Source organism: Apis florea, unplaced genomic scaffold (assembly GCF_048593485.1).
Source record: "Apis florea isolate Af1SG1 unplaced genomic scaffold, ASM4859348v1 contig_3785_pilon, whole genome shotgun sequence".
Lineage (NCBI taxonomy): Eukaryota > Metazoa > Arthropoda > Insecta > Hymenoptera > Apidae > Apis > Apis florea.
Window position 1 is genome coordinate 273,592 of NW_028256852.1, and position 26,003 is coordinate 299,594.

The window sequence follows — 26,003 nt, forward strand, 5'->3', positions numbered from 1 at the left end:
TAGAATATAAACCATGTATTTTATAAATAATATTAAATTTAAGTTTCAGAATAATAATTGATATAAAAACATTCGAGATAAATTAAAAAATTAATTTGTTAATATTTAAAAAAATATAATAATTAATTATTATTTACAATATAACATTTAATAAATATTTAATTATTATATTGTAACAAATATTTATTTATATTATTTAGATTTTGAAATTTATTTTTTTATCTAATAAAAAAATAAAAAATTAAAAAAAATATGTTGAAAATGTAGATTTATGTACAAAATGTTAATATATTCATGGAATATTTTTGGAGGATCTTTATCAATTGAAATTAATTTATAAAATTATAAGCAATTGAAATTTGAAATTGAAATGAGATATAGAATAAGGCAAATACCGTGTTTTATTTAACAAAAATTTAAATTGTTCAATAAGTATATCTTAATTGAAATTTTTGAATATTAACTTTTGTATTTGTTTTGATTTCTTGTTTAATTTGATTCTACAAAATATTTCACGAATATATTGATACTCTGAAAGTATATGTATTTAGATTTTTATAATAGTATTATAACAATTTTTAATTTTAACAATAATCAAATAAAATAATTTACATTTGAATTACTTACAAAATTATTAAATTATACATTTAAAATTTTTTAAGTCTGTCTTGATACTACCGTGCATGTGTCTTAAAAAAGTTAATTAAAATCAGCGATTGAAAATTATAATTCTTCCTTTTTTGTTAATATAACAAATACAATATAAAAGGAAACAATGAAAAAATACTTCTAAATCATTATTTTTATGAAACAAGTAAAAATTTACTAAGAAAAATAAAAATTTTTGCATGTCCTGTTTTTCATAACGATTTCAATCTATATATTTCCTTTCAATCTATATATCGTATACATGATATATTTGCACATATTTACAGATAATGATAAAGTTTTATTATTGAATATCTAAAATTAATTAATCGGATTCACTTGCCAATGAAAAATATATGTAAATCTAATTGATAAAAAATCAATTTTGTTTTTCTCATTCTCAAAAACCGATCGAAATTTGATTGGAACATTATTCATTTAATTATTAAATACTTAATTAGATAAATCTTTCCATCTTGATATAATGATATCGATGCATTTGTTTATTAATAAAATTTTATTTGATTGCTAATAAAATATATGTATATGTGTATATGTATAAATTATATTTATATATATGTACATAGAACTGTATATACACATACATACATATATATATCTAAACATAAATAATATAAGATGTAAATATAAAATAGAAAAGAATCAATATAATATATGCAATATATTATATCGAAGATTTAATTAATTTTTCAAGCTTCATTATGTCGATGTATGTAATATGTATTTTATTTCTAGGTGGTGTTAACAACGTCATTATTAATCTTATTTATTATATAATTTAACTTTTTTTTAGTACTTATTTTTAAAAAATATTTCATGTTCTAAAATAATAATCATTTTGACCCTTCGATAATGGGAGTGTAAAATACGCGATTACCAGGTATCACGTAGATTCTTTCTCGACACCGCTCCCTGTGAGATGTTATAGTAATTTCGTTACCAGCGAATTCAATTCGATATATACACATTAAAAAAAATATATATATATGTTTACATATATATTTATTATATGTAGATATATAATATATATGTATATTTATTTATTTTTAATTATTATTTTAAAAAAATATAATTGTCATAATTTTGCATAATCATTAAAATAAATGAAATGGATCAGCATTAATATAACGAATTTGACATTACTCGAAGAGAAATATATTTTATTTATTTTTTAAATTATTTATAGTATTTTTTTAATACTAGAAATAATTTTATTTCTATATTTCCAATATTTATATAGATTTGTATAGATTTGTATAGACACAGGAGATAGATTAAGTAGAATTAGAAAAAGAATATCTTATAAGTTATTTAATATATAAATTGAATTTTAGATTATACAGGTATGTATATTATATAGATATATTACATAGTATATATATTTCTTTTCGTGTACATGTTGAATTCGGAATAATAAAACTATTATAACAATAATCATACAAAAAAAATCTGTAAGGTATTTAGGCAATTAAAAATTTTTTTTTACGAATATATTATTTCATATTAATACTTGCCATACACACCACAAACAATACACATTGCACACACTGTTGCTCCAAAATGAAATAGTATTATGCGGGGTTCTAAAATAGCACCTGTATCCTTCACTAATTCCAATATCACTGAGATTTTTCTTTATCACATTAATGTAAGATAATATCTTAAAAACCTCTCTCTCTCTCTCTCTCTCTCTCTCTCTCTCTCTCTCTCTCTCTCTCTCTCTCTCTCTCTCTCTCTCTCTCTCTGTCTCTGTCTCTGTCTCTGTCTCTCTCTCTCTCTCTCTTTCTATATGTTCCCTATTCATATGTAATATGTCGACATCAGATCTGATTTGAAGATAATTATCATTCCTTTTATTCGATCTTCATTGATTTCGGCACATCATATGTTAACATTTTTAATGGAATATAACGGAAACGCTCTTCATCGAATAATTTTCGTGGAGGAGTCATTTTCTAGAAAACTCTTTACTGTATGTCAAAATATTTCTCTGAAATGCGTCAATAATATGGAAACTATTGATTTTCCACTATATTTAAATCACGTAAGGAATTGTTGGTCAATAACTGTAGTTATTCATGAAAGTATATGGGTGATATCAACGATATTGGATCTTCTCACAGCTCTTTTAACTTCTTATTCTATATCGAATTCTTTGTATTTGAATAATACAATGTAATCTCTTTGTTCAATGTATTTAATACATGTATATATATATTTTGATATAATTGCACGGTTATAAAAATGTTTCATATAATTTATTTAGAAATAAGATAATGTATCAGAAATAAAATCTATTTATTTATAATAATAATATATTAAATTATATTATATTATGAATTCAGTAAAAAATATATGTTTATATGGAGATTTTATTGTATTTAAATCTATGCGAATTTTAAAATTTCATTTGCTATATTGAATCGATTTTAATTTGTTTTATAATAAAACAAGAATAAAAAATATTTAATCTAGATTTTAATATTTTTTTAGAAAGATGTTAATATTTTTAAAATTAATATTTTTAATAGAAATTATAATTTTATATATATTTGAAGGGCTATTTAATGTGATAAATTTATTTATTTACTTTTTGTAACAAATAACATACAACAAATAGTTAAATTATATTTATATTATTATTATATTATAAAATTGACAAGTCAAAATATTTGTATATTTTATCCAGTATTAAAATTAGCATTTAATTTGTAATATATTAATAAATGAATGACTTTGATAGTTATTAATATTTTAATAATTATAATATTACCTATCATCAAAATTTTTTATAAAATAAATTATATTTTAAAAATTACAATTAAATTAATTAATATAAAAACATACTTTGTTTATAACATAAAACATAGGTAATTATTTTTAATGTGGATAATTTTTAGTTATTATTAAATTATTATTTATTAATAATATTTAATAATAAATAATGTTGAAAAAAAAGATTTCAATATTAATACAATAATATATATTTAATGTAAAATTTTAAAAGATTCGCATAGATCTCACATGTATATAACAAGAGTATGTACTAGTTAACGCGTAGAAAGTCATTTTCTGCATGCAAGGGAGATAATATCAAACAGTATTCAAGTAATTCATGTAACTACTTGGCAATTATTTCATTTGGATTATATATACTTTTTGATGAATAATGAAAAATAAAAATAATATAATAATAATAGAGAATATTATTATCATAAATTCCGTATTGATTAATAATATATTAAAATTATATATTATATCTTTTTCTCGATAAAAAATTTATATTTTTTATACATATTTTCTATTACGTGTTATAAGATTCGAATTATATCACTTTAATTTATATAACATGTAAGAGTACTAAGTATAAAAGATTCATCAATCTCTTCTCTCTCAGTTTCTTTTTTAGAAAAACAAATGTTCATTTTTGATAAAATAATTATACAATGGCAATTATTTAGTTTTTCAAAAAAAGAAAAGATAAAAAATAATATCGAATAATGGTTTGAGCCGAATTGCTGCAGTTTATCGCTTTATCTGTATAATATTTGATGTATTATAATACAAAAAAAAAGTTGTCATTAAGTATTAATAGTTTTTATTTGTATTTGCTTTGTTTCTAGAAAATGACATGCGTCAAAGTGTTAACCAGTATGACTTTATTTAATTGAAAAATAAAAAATAATATTAAAAAAAATGTATTTGGCAATATGTGCATGATAAAATAATTTGTATTAATTAATTTTATTAAAATATTTATAAAATTGATACATGTAATATTAGATTGGTGAAAAAATAATGTTTAGTTTATAATTACAAAAAAAAATTATTTTATTGAAATCCTTGCATAAATATATGTGATTTGTGAAACAATCTAAATTTTGTATAAATGATTTAAGATAATAATTTCTTTGAAAATATCTTTAATCAATAATAATAATATTTTTTGATAAAAATTTATTTCGAAATATTTATTATGAAATTCGATAAATTTCCAACTTTGACATTATAAATATAAATACTACAAATATTTTTATTTGAAAAATACAATGTCCTATCATTTTTTTTATGTATAAAAATTTAAATACATGAAATATTGTTTTAATTATTTATATAATTAATTGAAAACAGACGAACATTTTATCAAACATTTTATTTTTACGCTATTTTTATGCAATTTAACAACTGAATTTAACAATTGAATCTGTGATTTTTAAGTTTAAACGATAATTTAAGAATTTTATGATTATAAAAGATTAAATAATTTTATTTAAAATGAATTTATCATAATTAACGACATTTTATTATTAATAGAATATCACTTTTATGACTTTTAATGACTTTTTCACTAATCCAATAATAATAAAAGAATTTTATATATAAATATTTACTAGACATTTTTTATTTACAAAATTTTTAAATTAAACTTATTAATCTATCTAATTAACATTCATTTATAACGAATTATTTTCATAGCACAATTGCAAAAATAAACAAAAGCTGTGAGTAATCCATCATCAATCAATCTTCAATATATTTTGGAAGAATATAGAAATATAGTTTATATTTTTTGATTGCACTTTAAGCACATCAATATGAATTGATTTCTTTTGAATTTCAATAAAATTACAATGTTTTTGCAACAAATATCCGCTATTAGCTTCAATCTTTTCTTCAAATCTTTTTTTTTTTCATCACTTTAATCGTATTACAGAAAAAAAAAAAATGAATTGCATAACACAGCTTTCTGCAACGACTTTTAATATCATGCACAACAAATGTTTTGCACAAGTTTGCACTGACGCAAGCTTAATCGATTATTTTTTATGTATTTTTGATCTAAATATATAAGTTTCGAAATATCGACTTTTTATAACTAACAAAAATTTAGCGTATTTACGAAAAGCATCGCAGTTAATTGCATGATAAGCTGTGGATGCAACAGCCCTTTTTTATCTTCTTTTTTTTCTTCATCTTTTGCTTTTAAACTTGCACCAATCTTATACACTTGGAAGCTAAATTACTTTAACTTGGTAATCAAAACAATATTTACAAAAATATTGTTTTTTTTATTCTTTTAAATTAATAAAATTAAGAATAAATATTATTTTTTAAAAATTTAATATATTATAAATGATATTTTAAACGCCAATAACATATTAATCCTTTGTAATCATATTAGACATTTATATTTAAGTTATTTAAAATAATCAATAATTTATTTAATTATACATATTTATTTATTTATTTATTTTATACATATTTATTTGTAACTATTTTTATGCAATTTAACAACTATTGAATCTAAAGTGATTTTTTAGAAGTTTAAACGATAATTTAAGAATTTTATGATTATAAAAGATTAAATAATTTTACTTAAAATGAATTTATCATAATTAATAATATTTTATTATTATTAGCAGAATAAAAATGACTTTTTCGTTGATTCAATAATAATAAAAGAATTTTATATATAAATATTTTTTTTTCCTTTTTTCCCCCTCATAATAAATAATAGTATAATCAGAGAATATTTATGATGACTTTGTTCTTCTATCGTATCATCGTTAAAAAATTCTATTCTTCATGTCGGTTTACTTCATTGACAATTTCAATTTCAAGTAAAATAATGATTAAAAAGTTTAAGTTTCATTCTAATATCTTTCATTAAATGATATCAGATAAAATTGAATATATTGTATGGATTATTTTTTATTGAACTTGGTAATCGTACGACGTACGTACTAACTCTGCAATTTATATTCTAAATAAACTTTTAATATAAATGAATTTGTTTTGCGTGTTACAAATAGAAATAAATAAGTCGAAATGAAATATTAACTCTAATTAGATTCAATGATTGCAAAGGATTAATTAATGAAAATTTCCACATATATATATATGTATTATGTAAAAATAAATTATCACTTCCGAGTGTACAAGTTTATGTTACATGTAGTATAAATAAGCGAGCGCCTACATTTATTTCAGTTAAACAGACCCAATAATTTTTCTCAACTTTTTTCTCTAAAGCGACGAATTGATTTCGCTTTGTAGCGATTGCACTAGCGTGGCTAAGTTATAGGTATTACAAAATAGTTTATCGGTAGTTTGGGTATTGATTGAGGGTGTGGACCAAAGGGAGCGGGGTTTTGAAGGGAATAATGAACATGTGTTAAATACGCATGCCGAGCAATGTACAAAATATATTGTATAAGTCGAGCGACGTCGGGCAGACTGCCTTCAAACGACGAGATATTATTTGGTGCAAATATATGGATATCTATACGTTTTTATAGCAGTTTTCAGCGATTCTGTTCACTGCGTTTATTCGAGTCCTCAGTTTCGCAGAAAATGCTTTAGAACGTTATAGTAATCCGCATTTACGTCCTCCTTTTATCCTTTATTTCTCGACATCGTTTCGAAGTCGTTTGGAGGTTTCACAACAGGAACGTTTCAACCGATTCTTTTTTATCCTTGGTCGTACAGTCGTCTATAAAGGGATCCTTTTGCACTACTGTCTTTTTATCAAATTTTCGTAATTCGAGTAACATCATTGGAGCATTAGAGGAAATTCATTATTCGCTATGAGGATAATAACTAAACTTGAGATAATAATAAGCTTCTTTACGTACGCAAATTGTTGCTTGCTTCGTATTGTCATTTTTTTCATACGTGTAAACTACTACTTATGCTTTCCTTCTATTTTGTCAGTGATCAAATATATTGTTATTTGGTGTATAGTTTGACACATATTTTTGAACGCTTCCATGCAGTGAGAGCTTTTAATATTTTCCCTGTTTTTGGTAGTTGTTGTTGCTTATAAAAGTGCAGGCTAAATAAAACATTATTTTTCTTCGTATTTTTCACCGAAATTCATAAATTGGAAAATATTCTTACATACTTGATGATAGATAATCGATGGCAATCGAATTCTCATTTGTAATTGTTAATAATTGTTTATTACTTTTTTTTAAATATCATGATAAATAATAGTATAATCAGAGAATATTTATAATGATTTTGTTCTTCTATCGTATCATCGTTACGATTAAATTCTATTCTTCATGTTGGTTTACTTCATTGATAATTTCCAGTAAAATAATGATTAAAAAGTTTAAGTTTCATTCTAATATCTTTCATTAAATGATATTTAACAGATAATCAAATATTTAAGAAATAATTACATAAATAAAAATATTAAAATTATAATATAATCGGAAAGACGGAAAGTTTTCAAAAAGAACAAGTATTTTTTATTTAATCACAATAAAATAGAGGATTGAATGATCGATATATTTCGTTTGACTGGTTGATCCATCGGTTTTCCAGGTGATAGCTGTGATATCAATACTCTTTATTGTGCTTTCGACGATTGCGCTAACTCTCAACACCATTCCTAGTATGCAAGTAAATGATGAAAAGGGAAACTTTCAAGATAATCCGCAACTCGCTATGGTGGAAGCTGTATGCATCACATGGTTTACTCTCGAGTATTTGCTTAGGTTCAGTGCCTCGCCGGACAAGTGGAAGTTCTTCAAAGGCGGTCTAAATGTGATCGACTTATTGGCAATATTGCCGTATTACGTATCTCTGTTCCTGGTCGAGACGAACAAGAACGCGACCGACCAGTTCCAGGACGTGCGCAGGGTAGTGCAAATCTTTCGTATAATGCGGATCCTGAGGATCCTGAAGCTGGCCCGCCACTCGACCGGGCTGCAGAGCCTTGGCTTCACCTTACGTAACTCGTACAAGGAGCTGGGCCTGCTAATGCTCTTCCTGGCGATGGGCGTCCTCATATTCTCGAGTCTCGCCTACTTCGCTGAGAAGGAGGAGCCCGGGACCAAATTCATAAGCATTCCAGAAACCTTTTGGTGGGCGGGCATCACGATGACCACCGTCGGATACGGCGACATCTACCCCACGACCCCGCTCGGCAAGGTGATCGGCAGTGTGTGTTGTATATGTGGTGTCCTGGTAATCGCGTTGCCCATTCCCATTATCGTTAACAATTTCGCCGAGTTCTACAAGAACCAGATGAGACGAGAAAAAGCTCTCAAGAGGCGCGAGGCTCTTGAGAGGGCAAAGAGAGAAGGCAGCATTGTGTCGTTCCATCACATCAATCTGAGGGACGCTTTCGCCAAAAGCATGGATCTCATCGATGTCATCGTCGATACTGGTAAGCGACGGACCACGAGGAGGATATACACACTACTCTTTCTATGGTACGATTCAAAAATATACCAACCCTTTAAAAATTGAATGATGTGGGCTTTTGGTAAAGAATATTAGCGTGAACGTATTGAATGTAGAAATTATAATTTATAATTATAATTATACCTAATTTATATAGGTATTTATAATTATATCTAAATAAATTTTCAGAATTATGATTATGATGATTCAATGGGGATGATAAATTTGATTGAAAAAAAAATATTCTATATAATAATGTTTCATAAATATACCAACCCCAAATGAAACTTTTAACTTATACTTATCATATATATATATGTATGTATAATAATTATATCTGATCGATAAATTATATTTTCTTTCGTAATATATAGATATATAAATATATTTTTAATAAGATTTTTTATATTTTAAATTATGTGTTCTATCTTCAGATGCTAATAAAACACTCTATCAAGTAATTTATTAATAATTTTTCTTATATTTTCACTATATCTTAATATCACTATTCGACATTGTTTTATTATCTTGTTAGATATATACATAATCTCTCTTAGTTCGATAAACAAGTTATACATCCATCTATAAATATAAATAACAATAAAACACAAAGATCTGAATAAAAAACAAATTGAAATCTTGAAGACACATTTTTATATATAATTACATAATATTCAAGTATATGTAAATTTTATAAATCACAAAAAAATTCGAAAAAGTTAAGTTCAAAAATTATAAAACTTCTTGACTTATATTAATATTATTTTTTATTCAGACTATCATTCAGATTTAGATTCAATGCAAAATTATTTAAATTAAAAAAAATTCAAAGCTTTTTTTTTTCTTTAATATATTTTTGTTAAAAACTTCTTCATGCATTGCAGATGGAATCTTTCTTATTTCATTTCTAACACCTCATTTTGAGAAAATTATTACTAACATAAAACCTAAGGTTTTACATTTAGGAAATAAGATATTATAATCTTACTATAAAAGAAATAATGTATTTTGATTATATGTTTTTATTTAAAAAATAAAAAGTTTTTTCAAATCTCCAAAGCACCATGATCTAAAAAAATTTCGTTTAACTATTTTGTATTTTTTCTCAAAACTATATAATTTTAATTTTTCTATAGAAATAATAATATTATTGTAGAATAAAATGATTCATTTTGTGTGTAAAAATTTACTATAGTCGTATTTTTATAGTTTTATTTTTTATATATTTATTTTTTTTATTATAAAAACAATTATACATAATGATTTTTTTACTGAAAGATCAGAAAATTTAAATATTAGGGGTTGGTATATTTTTAAAACGTACTGTATTTCGAGTATATGTGCTTCTTTATTACAAGATCAATTATAATCATCAGTTATAATTACAGTTTTCGCGTTACATTCGGAAAACTCGGCTGCGACGCGAGCTTTGCTGTTTGTCAAATAATAGTCTTAAACGAATCGTTTTTTCTCATTTAAGGTTTTCGTCTTTTCGTCGTTCATGTAGATTTTGCAAATTTCACTTTTTTAACAGAGATTTCTTGTTTATTTTTTATTAACAAAAATATAAATATAATGGTCTCAATTTATATTACAAAAGTTAATGAAAAATGAATTAATTAAAAATAGTTTAGTATCATAATAAAATAAAAAATAATTATTTTAATTTATTCAGTTAACAAGATACAATTGTATTCCAGAATGATATCGTATTTTAGTACTCTATTTTCACTAACAGTACTTATTCATTATTATCACCGATCATGAATTTATTATTTAATACTAATATATGCGACTTTCAGAAAAAAAAAATAGAAATAATTTAACAAAACGTTAACAATTTATCAACCCTGACGCAAGAATGATATAAATTTATCAGTTCTGGCGCAGGAGCAAGGTAATATATTTCTTAGAGAAACACTGCTACTAAACTGTAATATAAAACTATTCTTTTATTGATTTTTTTACATTAATATAATGTAAACTGTACAATATATATATTACCGCTTATATATATCCGGATGATCATTGCATAAAATTTATAAATTAATTAGAAATTAATGAGTTATCGTCTTTTTTTTAAATTAACAAACTATGAAATTAAATTATTTATTTAAAAAAATTAGCAAATAATATATTTTTTAACATATTTTAAATAGTATGTTCTTTAAACAAAAAATTTATTACATTAAACTGTACTCGCTAGTTTCATAATAAGTATCATTGTTTGAAATAATGTGCCAATTTGGAAAATTCATCTTTATTTGATTTAAATTATTTTTTGATTTATTTATTTTTTAGTTTAAAAAATAATTCGTAATATTAAAGAAATCATTAATCTAAATTGGTTCTTTTATAATATACTCCGGTATAGAATATTATTTTTTTAAAAAAATGTTTTAAAAAAATTATAATGTATAAACATACATATATAATAAAATTTCCTTATATTATATATATTTTGAACCATTTTGATTTATTTTCGTAATAAAAATAAAAAGAAGTTTTTGTAAAAGAAAGTTGTACAAGATAAAAAGTATTTCAAATAGCAAAATAATTTTGAATATTCTAATTATTTTATATTATGGACATTATAAATAGTTTATTATTAAATATTACATATTTATATATAATTTAAAAAATTTACATTATTACATATTTTTAAAAATAAATTTGATATTGTAAATGTTATATTAATAAATGTTATATTGATAAATGTTTATATATTAATATATATGTAACGATTACAAAGAATATATCTAATCATTGTAAATTCTTTTATCTGCAATTTTGTAATCGAATCATCTGTAAAAAATCTTATAAAAAATAAATAAGTATCCGGATACTTTTGAGCGGTATTGTAAGTATTCATAAATCATATATACATATATAAGGAAACAATATGAAATAATGTCGTCATCTATTAATCGCAATATATCCATTTCATCTGTCAATTTTGTTTCGTAGAAAATACAATCATCTAGTTTTATTATCGTAATCCATCCATATATTCACATATCTCGGTTCATATACACTAATGTGCGATTTTCATACATTTTCGAATGAAAGCCTCGCTAATCCTGCGTCAAGGTTGATGAATTGATGGCATGTAATGAAAAACATAATGGATATCGAAGATGTTTTCAGGTCACGATATGTCCGGCGTGGATGGTAACAGCAAGGAGGGAGAATCCGTGTACGGACGCAGTCCTGCCCAGATCAGGTCAGGCTGTTATCCTAACTATGAACATTACGGTCCCTCGTGGCATCGTTGCGGTGTCTCGTTTTTCTGCTGCTTCCTCAAATTATCTAATGATCAACCTACCACGCCGGACAGACCGAAATTTAATTTTCAAACTAATGATCTATCACTATACTTGGAACTACTACTATTTGGCACACTTGACTGAAATTTTAAATAATACTGACTTTAAATCAAGATTGAATGGTAAAAAACTAATTGCACCTTCCTAACTCATGAAATGTCCGACGTGGATGGTAAATAGTTATTTTATTGGTATTTTTTTGTTTATGCTACTTTCTCGATATACGGTGTATATACGTATAGATAAGAAAGCAGCCTACCACGCCGGACTGAATCAAGACTCCGTTTCTTCTTCATCTAAAAGTTAATTAATTATTTTAATATTTAGTATCCGAGAATTTCATCCTATTTGAAACTCCATTAATTATCATTTTGATCACATACCATGTTTGTTATATTACATTTATACATTTGAAGATGATGTATACATAGATCTTTTATTATAATAATTTTTAATATTATTATATATATATATAATAATATTTATAATAATATTATAATAATCAATTAATTAATTAATTAAATTTATTATAAGTTTTAAGAAGTAAATAAAATTGAAGCATACTTTGTTTAAAATTTCGACATTTGGAATAAAAGAGCAAAATAATTATTTAAACGATTAGAAAAAAAAATTAATAAATATATTTAATTAATTAATAAATTAATTAACAATAAATTAATTCAATAATAATACATTATTGAGAATTTTGATTTATTTTTATTATTGAAAAGAATATTTAATTATTATACAAGTTAATTACAATATAGAATTACAGATAAATTTTATTCCATTTATAAATAAGAAAATATAAATACAAATTTTATTTTTCAATAAAAATATAAAAGATTAATTAATTAAATCTAATGATTATTTAAATTTTATGAATAATTGTTAAAATAATAAGGAAGAAAATAAAATTTGTTAAAAATAAGAAATATCAAAATGATCGTATTCAGAATTCAGCATTAATTAATATTTGATACATTAATTATAATCACTCTTTCTTTTTATTATACCTGCGCCAAGATTGATAAACTTATCAATATGTAAGAAAACACATGAACTAAATCTCTCCCCAAATCATTAGATGTCCGGCGTGGATGGTTGACAAAAATTCTTAAGACATATTAATATCTTCTATATATACATATATATATATATATATATATAGAAATATATATATATATAATATATATATATATATATATATATATCGATTTACTGTATTTTCGATAATTATCCATAATTTATAATTCAATTATTGATTTTGATTTCTTTTTTTAATAAATGTATTCATTGTTAATAAAAAGTTAACATTATCAAATATATTATGCATTTACAAAATTATATTAATTAATATTACAATATCAATAATAATAAACGGAATTAAGACATTTAAGTACAAAATATTTTTAAAATAGAAAAAAAAATACAGAATGCATTTACAAAATTATAGAATAAATATACAGAATATTCACAATACCATACCATTTTGCATACAGAACATAATGCTTACAATTTTACAATTAGATAGATTAGATAATAAATATAGTAATGTTATAGAAACTAATAAAAATCTTAATAAAATGTGGTTTTTATGTGGTTAAAATAAAGTTTATTTAAGATATTTCGTAAGATATATTTTATTCAAATAAAATTTATATAAAATATTATATTAATTCTTAAAGTTATTCGATGTCACTATGTTTCAACTTTCAACAAATGCACGATTATTATGTTTCAATATTTGTAATAGTGCCAGGATTTCTTTAATTTTTCAAAATTTACGATATTCATGATTTATACATGTATAAATAAATAAATATTTCAATAACATAACAGCTTCTATTAATTAAAAACGTAGTTCATCTATTGCAAAATTATTCTACAAATACAATACAATACAATAACAATTACTAAACAAAATAATAATTATTTCTTTTTAGAATTTTATATATAAGTAATAATAGTAATATTTTATTTCAAAGAATAAATCTTATGGTATAATATATATATGTATACATATATCTATTTATATACATAATTTACAGATATGAAATTAAAAAATTAAATATTCGATATCATATCATATTATAAATATGCAATATATGCAATATTATATAAACAATATAACTAATATCATCAGCAATAGCTATTTTAATAAAAATAAAAAATTTTTGATATTTTATTACATTGCTGTGTAAGATACATCAATTATAGAAAAAAGATATATCATATATAAATTCGAAACTATAAGACTGAAAAATAATTGCTAATATGTTAATTTATATATATGATTTTGCTTATTTATTTTGCTGCGCTCCTTACCCACCTAACGAATCAACCTACCACGCCGGACCAAGCCGAGACATGATTCCCATTATTCATATTTATTGAATCAATCCTATTTTTTAAATTAAAAAATTTTGTTCATTTTAAAAAAAATCTCTGCATGCTCTTTTTTTCTTTCTCTTTGTATCTTTCTCTTCTCTTTTTCTCTTTCTCTCTATTGGAATACATTATTCAAGACAAGTGCAAAAATTGGAGTGAATCCTCGCCTATTCTTGCGTCAAGGTTGATACCGTAACGGCATTGTAAAAGACAGAACGGACGCGGAACCTGCTTCCAGGTCACAATATGTCCGGCGTGGATGGTAACAGCACGGAAGGAGAATCCGCGTGCGGACGTGGACCTGCTCAAACCGGGCCAGGCTGTTATCGTAACTATGAGCATTACAGTCTCTCGCGACATCGTCGCAGCGCCTCGTCTTGCTTCCCAAATTTACCTAATGATATGCCGACTACACCGGACAGTCCGAACCGTCGTCTCTTGGATTTTGCTCAAAGTATACCTGGAACACAGACCGATGATTATTTTCACGACGATGTACCGGCCCAGCATGTGAATCAAGGCAATACAACACCTAGCGTAAGTCCCGCCGTTAGAATTCATATAAGTGATTATTAGTATTATTTTCGATGTGTGTTTTTATTTTGTGTGTGCGCGCCTGAAGACTAGGCATGCACGGGCATTTGATCATACTTTGGTCAGACAGGGCTCGATTTTCATTTAGTTCATTAGAAATGTATCATTATTTGATAAGCATTATTCATGAACAAGTAATTTTTCATAATGTTTTAAATCCAATAAATTAAATAATTTGCGATTTGAAAAACATAAAATGAAAATTTAGCAAATTTTTATTAGAAATTTATTATTTTTATTTACAAAATGGTTTTAAAAAAAAACTATTCTTATAAAATTATATCTGAAAAATATTTTTGTAAAAAAAAAAATACGGGATATGCCATTATGATTTTCATACTTTCATATATATCTCAAATAAATTGAAAAAATGTTTCATAAATTAAAATTTCATTTGAGAAGATAAATAATATGTAGAAATAATATAGAATTAAAATTTATTAATTTTCTCCATTATCTCGATCAAATAATAAGAATTTATATTCAGACAAATGAATTCAATCAATCGGATTAATTAAGCACTGATTTTGTTTTAATAAATGGAATATAGAATTGTTATTTTATTTACTACAGAATTTTCAATTTTGATTTATTTTTTAAGATTATTCTATATTGGATAAAAAATGAAAATTTAAAATTATAAAAACTTTGTAACACAGGCTTGTATTTGTCTATACTAATGAATATAAGAAGTAAATAAATAAAAATCTATTATTTAATAATAATAATAAAATAAATAAGTAAAAATTTAATCTAAATTCATTTCATTTCAATATAGTAAATATTTTTATGTATTTTTTTCTATAGGAAAAGTTCCTTTAGTAACGAATATTTAAACTTTTTCTCAAATAAATAGAAAAAATTTATTTTTTCTATATTGATTTATTCATAAATTAACAATATTAAATATCAAAATAAGGCAATAAAATAGTTAAAATTATCGTAATAATTACCTTAAATTAATCAAATTTTGATATAAAATTTTCGAAGAATTAAAAAGTAGCATCTAATGCTTGATTTATTGAAAATTAATGTAATATTATAGATTATAACGAAAATTAATATAATTTATAATAATAGTAAATATAGTTATTTGAATACTCAGAGAAATCAATACGATCAATACTTGCTATGTTTATTTTTGGCAGTTTGAACATTATATCCAATTTTCTTCATTATTTTCTAAACAAATCATAGACAATCTTTTTATTTTCTTTTCTTAGTTTAATATTTTATTTTCTTATTTATTTTATATATCATTTTCATATATCATTATTTTATATATATCATTTGTTTTATTTTTCGATTATTTTTTTTATTTTATTTTCAATTATTAATAGTGAATTTGAAGTAAATTTCATTTTTTTTCGGATTTTTTGTCTTTGCTTCTATTCGTTTCTTTCTAACATTTGATAACGGAGACAACTTTGTAATGTTTTTTTAAATGTTCTAAACTACTGTACGATTGATACTTCTTCATTCATTTTTTTAGAAGATATTTTAGATTATAGATATTCTTTATTGATTCATTATTTTTTTTAATGGAATGAATAAATTAAATATTTAAAAATAGCGAAAAATTTTGATGAATTTCGTAAATTTTAATATCTATGATTATGGTTTAGACATTAATGTAAATAGAGATTATATTAGATTGAGATACTGTATGATAACAGGAGACAAGGTCTAGAATCCGGATTATTAGGATATATTAAGTTTTTTTTTTATGAAAACCAATATTCAAATATACAAAATACGAAAAAAGAATATTTATCAAAAATACTTAAAAAGAATATTTGTCAAAAAATAATAATAACACAACTCATTAAAACTTATAACACAACTATTAAAAATATTTCTTTTATAAAAATCTATATACGCAAAATACAAAAATAATTTAAAAAAATTATCAATCAAATATAATAATAATTCATCTGTCAATGTCTTTTGACTACGAAAATTGGTAAATATAATAATTTAAAATTTATATGATATCATATAGATTTTCCGGTAATAAACGGCAACATAATCAATGTCTTTTATTTATACACGTAAAACATGTCGAAATCTATGTTTTATTTTCACTAATTTATTCAAATAAGAAATAATTAATAGCATTTCAATTATTAGAGATATGGCTAATATAATCATATCAGCATTAGAAAAATCTCCACTATATATTTTTTATACTATATTTAAGTATATTTTATATATAAAATATATGAATATAATAAAAGTAAATAAATTGAAAATATTACAAATATATTAAATATAGAAAATAAAAAATCCATAAAGTTATATTCAAAATATGCGAAATCTAAGATATTTTTTTTTAATATGAATTATATGAGAAATAATAGCGGATAAATATAATGGAATATCTCATACAAAAATATGTTCGAAATTCGAAAATAATAACATACTTGCTAAATAATCATTTCGAATTGTATATAAATGTATTTTATATGTGTGTAATTTTTTCATCATATATCATTTGTTATTTATTTATTCTCTTCATTTTCTATGATAAAAGCAATTTATGTTTAAAATAAAAATCATAGTTTATCTTAGCGATGATCAATGCTTTTCCATAAATAAACATTTATATATTCGTTTATATTTTCGAAATTATTATAATATCATATATTAGTTTACTAATAAATCTATTTTATAATTTATTTCTATAATTTATGATACATTTCTATCTATGATATGATATGTTGGGTATATTATAAAATAATCTTTATATTTCTTTATTTCAACATATATACATATATTATAATACATTTTTCATGTATATACATTTTATTTTGTTAATACGACAATCATAAATTAATCATATATTTGATTATAATAAGAGATTGAATATAAATTTAAGATTTATATTAAATTTGATAAAAGAAATTCGAGCCCGTCTGTAAAAATAGAATCGTTTGTAAATTTCTATTCATACATGGTTACTAATGGCGCAATTATCAGAACATCAATGCGGTCGCATTGGATGCAAACTAATAATAAACTAATAATAATTTTAATCAGATTATATAGATATTTAATGATGTAATTTTTAATATATATACAATTTTATTTGTATTATTATATATAAACAGGATGTTAATATTTCTGTGAGAAATTTTTAGAGAATTGATTAGAATTGATTAGAAAGGATTAGATTAAGGATTGATTACAGGATAGGATATGGTCTAAAGACTATAAAAGTTCGCAAATAAAAATATCGATTAAAGTTATAGTTATTATTTCAATTGTTTATATATATAAGCAATTGAAGCTCGTGTTAAACGAAACAAATAGATCATTCTGTCTCTATTACAATACTGACATTTTGTTTCCATCAATTCTTTCTAACATAAACTTAAATTATTTAAATTATTAATTTTAAATTATTATATATAATGATATAATAAATAAGCCTCAATCGAGGCAATTTTTTTGTTTGTATTATCGTGTAGAAATCGATCCTTCAAAGATATCTCACAAATTTATTAATACCTTGTATAAAAAAAGTTGAATGAAAAATATTTTATAACTTTTACAAAAACCAAATTATTTTTTATAAATAAAAAATATGAAAAAAAATTTATTAATAAAAAAAATATCTGATGTTTAAAATTGAAATAACTGTGCTTTTTATTTGATATATTTATTTTTTAATATAATATCGTATAATCATTTTCCTTTTTTTTTTTATAATTCTTTCAATGATCAAAGACAAGTTTCAAAAATTTTAAAATTGATTATGAGATGAACAATTTTTTAATTTTGAAGAAAAAGAAGAAAATGAAAATTGATGAAATCATTTTGATATGATTGATATGAAATCAATTATGATAAATTGTATGTAGTTAATTTAAAATTTTAAAATCCAATTTTTTATATTGTTATATCATCAATAAGTAATAAATGATTGCTTTATATTACATATATTTTCATTCCATAAAATATGATAATTACATAATCTTTTCATACAATTGTTTCTCTTATTAAATATATAATAAAAATATCAAAAAAATAAATAATAATTTATATTAATATTGTTATTCATTATAAAATATAAATATGAAAGATAATTATAAAATCCAATATATTATTTTTCATTCAGCTCTCTCATACAAATAAAATGAACGATAAACTATGAATTAACATTTTAAGTTGTAATGTAAGTTTATAAGTTAAAATAATGAAACTAATAAAAATAATAAAATATTGTCTCTGCAAGATTAACCGTTAATAATGCACAAAGCGTTTGATATGACAGATACATATTTAAATTTAATATCGAAAAAAAGAAAATTTTGTATATTTATTTCAAATACACTCGCTTTTTTGTTATGTGAACATCTTTTTTTTTTTGTTTTTATTTATTACTTATATACATGTTTGCATCAAATATATGCTTTCATCATCGGTGTAATATCTATTGGAAAGAATGTGCATCCAATGATATCGTTCTTGTTTGAATTGATGTAAATTTATTAGTATCGAACAGCCACGGCACAACTTTGTTTTTCACACCGCCGTGTTATTAAAATGATAAATTTGGATCTCAATGATGAATGACACAATGTACCCAAGCACGCCTAGTATAAACAATTTTCTATTTCGTTTTTTTTTTTTCTATGAGAAGAAAACACATCGAGCGTTATTGAAGAAAAAAAAAAAAAAGGAATAAGATAAAGCACACAAATTGTTCGATGTGCAACTTCTTACCTATATATGTTTGCTCGTTTTTTTTTTTTTTTACGGAATACTTGGGATGAATTAATTGATGTCTTATAAACTTATGTACAACTTCTTTTATATCAACGAAATTGTTACCAGAATTTGGAAATCAAATCTGGCACGTAATGATTAAATAAATTTCTCAATAAAAATTTTTTTTTTAATCTTTTTTAAATGTTTCGAATATTATTTGTTAAAATATTTACTCGATAACATATTGAAATGATATTGTAATAATGTATGTAAAAATATATGAAACTCGATTTTTGTTTTTCAAATAACTATGTCAATATTTTAATATTTTTTAAGAATTTTTTTTTATATATTTTTTTTTTATATATTTTTTTGGCATGAAAATTATAAAAGAATATATATTAATAATAAATGGTTAACTTTGTTTTATATAATACATACAGTTTAACAAAAATTTTCTAATGTAACACAAATTTCTTTTTAATATAAACACATCTATACCTACCAGTGTTAATGGAATTAACATATATATATATATATATATGTAAAATTTTTAATATTATAAATATGTTTAAACAAAAAACTTTTTTAATTTATTACAAACTATTATTACAAATTATTATATTTTTTATAAATATAAAATAATATATTCAAATATTATGTTTTTTCTTTTTTTTATAATATTATTTTTTAAATATATTAAAGAGTAATCTTGCACTGTGAGGTATAGAAGTTTCGAATAAAGGTTTGCGCAATTTTCGAATTTTAAAATTATTTGGTCGCGTGTTTTCCGACAATTCTTTTTAGAGAATGTTATCATCTATATCGTTTCTCAAATCGTATCTATGCAATATATTTTTTATTTCAAGAATAAATCGTCGATCTGCGGAGCCCGAAAGAATAACATTAATTTTCCTTATAATATTCGCTTTTCCCTTTTATTCGCTATTTAAATTCAATAATTCTTTAACAATTACATATCTTCAATTCAATAAAATTTGATAATTCAAATTATTATTTTTATTATTTTTTTTAACTCGTTTTTCTTGGAAAACAAATTTTTCTTTAAAATTCATTTGGAAATTGTTAAATTCTCATTTGTAATGTTATATATTTTTATAAATAGTGTGTAATTATTTTATAAATAATAGTGTAAAATATAAATATTTTATTTTAAATTCAATGAATTGAAGGTAATAGAGTCATTGAGAACTGTAATCCTTTCATCATAACACGCATATTATTGGCTTTTTTTTTATTGTTAAAATAAAAAAAACAATTTTTATTTAAATATTATTTAATATTAAATAGAAAATTTATTATTGATTAATAATTAATTAAAAATTGAAATGAAAAACAAATGTTCATAAATGAGAGGATTGAGAATATCGTTAAGATGAAAGAACAGCGAAGACATCGAATTCATATATAGAAATGGCGTTATCGTACAAGTATTTTTTCGTCGGGAAACGCGTCGGTCTAATGATTCCATTTGATCCAATGATTCAGGATTCAAATTTTATTTTTGACTATTAGTCTTCTTTTCATATGTTATTGCGGTCTTGGAATGCTTGCTTATAGAACGACGAATGAATGTGCTTTTCTTTTCCATAGAAAACACGTGAGGCACAGAAATTTAGGCAAAAATGTGAATTTCTATAAATCGAAATATTGATCACATTTATATGTACATCACGTGTGTATACAATGCACTCACAATAATTAGTAATCACTTATATCACATTGAAAACATCTTGAATAAGATAAATAAATTAATATATTTTTTATTAGATCATTAAATTTTTATATAAATTCTATACAATAGACTTACGATGTTGATTTTCTTATCTTCACGTTGAAGATTATTTTGTCGATTTTCATCATATTGTTTATAATATCAATAATTAATCTTCACAATCCTATGATTAAGTCACTTTTTATACAATTAACTCAATTAACGATAACGATCTGTATAGCAATGGTATTTTTAAGAAAATATAAATTTGAATAAATTAATCTAAGTTATTTTGATCTCAACTATCTCAACTCTATATTTCTAGGATTCACGGAGTGTAGAAATATTATTAAATAATGCCATCGTGTTCATGTCATGAAATATTAATTTCGATTGAACTACAACTCTTCTAAATTTTTCATACGTACAATCAATTTTTATTCATATAATTGCGCATTTGATATTCTGTAATTTATATAAAAAATAATTTATACACAATAAGATAATTTTTTTTGTATAGTATTGAAATGATAAATATATTTAATCCAGTATAATTATATAAAAATTAATTTTAATTAAGAAAAAATGTCATATTATTAAAGACATAAAAATAATTATATTGTTAGGCTCCATAAAATTATAGATTTGTCATATTAAATTGTTATTCATTAATTGAACAATAAAAATATGTATTATTTTTTCATCATAAATTAAATATTTTTTAAAAAAGAAAATTCGTTATCTGATTTAGTAACTGTTTTATTCTAGAATATTGTATTCATTAAACTCCAAATATTAATTCTTTTTGGATTTCTTTGGAAATCTTATTGTTTTACGCAATTGACTGCAATAGTACTATATATTTTTATTTTCTATATCTTTGCATATTCTTTTTTCATAAAACGAGAATACAAATACTATATTATTATTAATGGTAACTATTTTCAAAAAATTATAAAAATATGATAATCAATTTTTAAAACAAAAATCAATGGAAAAAAGAGAAAAGAAAAAAATGCTATAAAAAATTATTGCAGACAACGGCGTGTCGCAACTCGTGATCCAATAATAAGTTCAGATTCATTCTTTCATCTGACGGATTTCGTGTCGATATGTTACAGGCAATGTCCGACAGCGCGCATTGAACCATCACCATTGAACAAAGCCGCCGAAACATTGGTCACACACGAATTATCCTGCTACTGTCGGACCTTGCCGAATCTCGTTTTCTTTTGCTGCATGTGTATATCGGTTGAAAAGAATCGAGCAAAATCCACGAAACTGTCTTTGATTGGTTCGATCCTCGTAAAACTAAAAATAAATAAAGATAAAAACAAAAAATAGATTAAAAGTAAAAGATTTAAGATTTTCAACAATTGAACAGTTAATATGTTCAACGAATAATTACTGATCTTTCCTGGCAAAGTCCGACAAGATAGAAACTCTGCAAGTTTTCGTAGCAACGGGCAGCCACAAGAAAGGCAACGACAAAATGAAAATGAAAATGAAGTGCGAGAGACGAAAAAGAAAATACAAATGTGACAATGGACAATTATCTGGGGGTATGAGGCCGCGGTGTACTTGGACGTCGGACCTTGCCGTGCTCGATCCGAGAAAAGCGCTGTTCGATCGCACTTTTCAGAGATATGTTTCTACTATTACATCAATCATCTCCTCCGTTTCGTTTTTCTATTTTTTCATTGTGTCATATTGCTTAATGTTTTTTTTTTTTATCTTCTATGAAAAAACGCGTATTTTCCACTTCAACAAAATATATATGTACGTATTGCGATTCAAAAAAACATTGGCCGGATTTAAAATTGTAGCGATATGTTCAAATGTTTGTTTTTCTTTTTTTACCTTTCTCTTTTCTTTTTAGTTTCGTCGAAAACATTATTGATCTTTTAGCAGTAGTACTGTAATTATATTACAAATCAATAATGCATATGAGGTGCGAGCTAAACTAGCTAGAACAATATCTTGACTAGATTGCTTCATTGCATCATTCTTTCAGTCGCTTATTAATTAGTATTATATTTTATTTAATTAAAAACAATGAGAATAGTTTTATTTTATGCATGTTATATGCATACATTTCCATATATGATATTTTGTTGAGCTCTATTATTATTAATATCTGTTAATAGGACGAAATTAATTTAAATTTGTAGCATATATATATAGAAAGTCATGTTGATGAAAAATATTCTTTATTTTTTAAATGGCAGTAATGTTATATTATATTTCTTAATATCAATTAATTTTCTGATACCTATGTTTTTCTAGTTAATTCTATAGTTCTAATTGTCCAAAAGAAATCTTTTCTAAAAAATTATGTATATCGATGAATTATATTACAATATATCGATCGTCTTCGAAGTTTCAAATATTTCAACAAAAATATATAATGTATTTATTAATTCTTAAAATTCATTAGGTACTACTTTTTACAGAGGCTATTTAAAGACCGTGATAATCTTCTCTATAATAGACTATATATTAGAATATATTAATTATTATTGTTGATAAACAATACGCAAGAAAATTGACGCTCAATTTAATGTTTAACAAATGATTTAGAAAGTAACAAAAAGTAATATTCTTGAATATGATTCTTGAAAAAATAAATCACTATTAACAATCTTCCTATAATAAATGAGTAATCAAATTTGATAGATATACTGTTACAATTCAATGTTAATTAAAAAACAATTCTTCAAAACACTGCCTGTATATATAATTATTATACACATGTATTAATAATACTGGTTATAAGAATGAAATAATTGAATCATTGGAATTATCGGCAGTTGTAATTTTTATTGTTGATCTTTTAGCTCGTATTTATAATAGTAATTCGACATAATTCGATGTCCATTCTTATATTCGATAGAAATTTTCTTGTAATCAAATAAAATTAATTTTAAATCTAATTTTAAACGATTATAATTCGATTGATTATTTGTTTATTGAAATTCGTCCAATAAATAATTTATTGAGGTTAGAAATAATTAATAAAATTAATTTTGAACTAACTTCAAAGAAGTGATAATTAAAACAGTTTTTTTTTGGTATTAATAAATAATATATGAATAAATAATATATAATAAAAGTGGGAGACGTCATATTGTTGTTCGAAAAATCATTACATCGATTTTGATATTTTTATTTTAAATGCAGTTTGAGATATTAAATATTTATATTGTTTTATTTTATTTTAAATAAAGTTTATTGATTTTACTTCTGCCCTTTTTCCTCTTGATTATGTTAATAATAATATGACATATAATGGATTAAAAAAATTAAAATTAAAATTCGTTTTTTTTTTATACATATAAGATATGAAAAAAAAAATATTTTATTTTAAAAATAGCATTATAATCAGTTTTTTTTATGTAAAAAACGAAAAACAATTGTGACATCCATATATTAATTTCTTTTCACGATGCGTTTTCACTGTTACTACAGTATATACGTATATAAATAATATATCTCAATTAATACTTCATTATACTTATACTTGAAAACCTTGTATACCTTGTACCTTGTAAACATATGCTAACGAATTCGGAAATAGTGGTGGTAAAAATTTTATTTTCAAATAAAAGATTAAAAAAATAGTTTATAACAACAACAGATTACTTATTTGATTTCATTTTAATTCGAATTTTTTATAAAAAATTTTTATATTCTTCACTCTAACTATTCTAATTATTCACTCTAAATATAGGAAAGAGAAATTAGAAATATTGTACATATATATAATAATAAAAAGTATATATATTTGACATCTATGGATATATATCAGCTATTTCAGATTCAGGTTAAATAAAAAAAAATTGAACAGGATTGGAATTTTATATATGAATGCTAAGAATCTCAAAATTTTTAAAAAATATTAAAATTATAAAACTTTATTTAATTACTTACCAATAAAGTATCAATAAATACGCAAAAAAAATATTCATTTAGATAAAAGTTTTAAATTAAATATTTTACGCATGAAAAATTTTCTTTTACAGAAAATGTGTATATAAATGTATGTGTATGTCTATATATATTTTTAGTATAAGAATATAAATTATAACATAGTTTTTATTAAAATAAAAAAGTAAAATAAAAAAGAAAGATTTTTTACATAATATATTTATTATCTAATTATATTAAATAATTATAATGGCATAATATATATCTAAATAAGTATGATAAATATAATTGATCTTTTTTTTTTTTATTTTAAAATGATATTTTAAAATGAAAAATTCTTTTAATATCAGGAAATCATTTATCTAAAATTTTATAACAAAAAAATTTTAAGTCAAAAACTTCATATTTTTATAATACGTATAATAATTTTTTATTTTTATTTATAATATATA

The 26,003-nt window shown here is 22.5% G+C and overlaps 1 protein-coding gene across 10 annotated transcripts in view; it reads left to right on the forward strand.

The window, feature by feature from the left end:
- Shab (Shaker cognate b) overlaps positions 1-26,003 on the forward strand; it is a 73,361-nt gene that overhangs the window by 13,194 nt on the left and 34,164 nt on the right. For all 10 annotated transcript variants that reach the window (XM_086915477.1, XM_086915472.1, XM_086915473.1 and 7 more), the window contains 2 exons: positions 8,002-8,848; positions 14,821-15,119. In XM_086915477.1, coding sequence (XP_086771603.1) covers positions 8,002-8,848; positions 14,821-15,119 — 1,146 coding nt within the window. The remainder of the gene's footprint in view (positions 1-8,001; positions 8,849-14,820; positions 15,120-26,003) is intronic.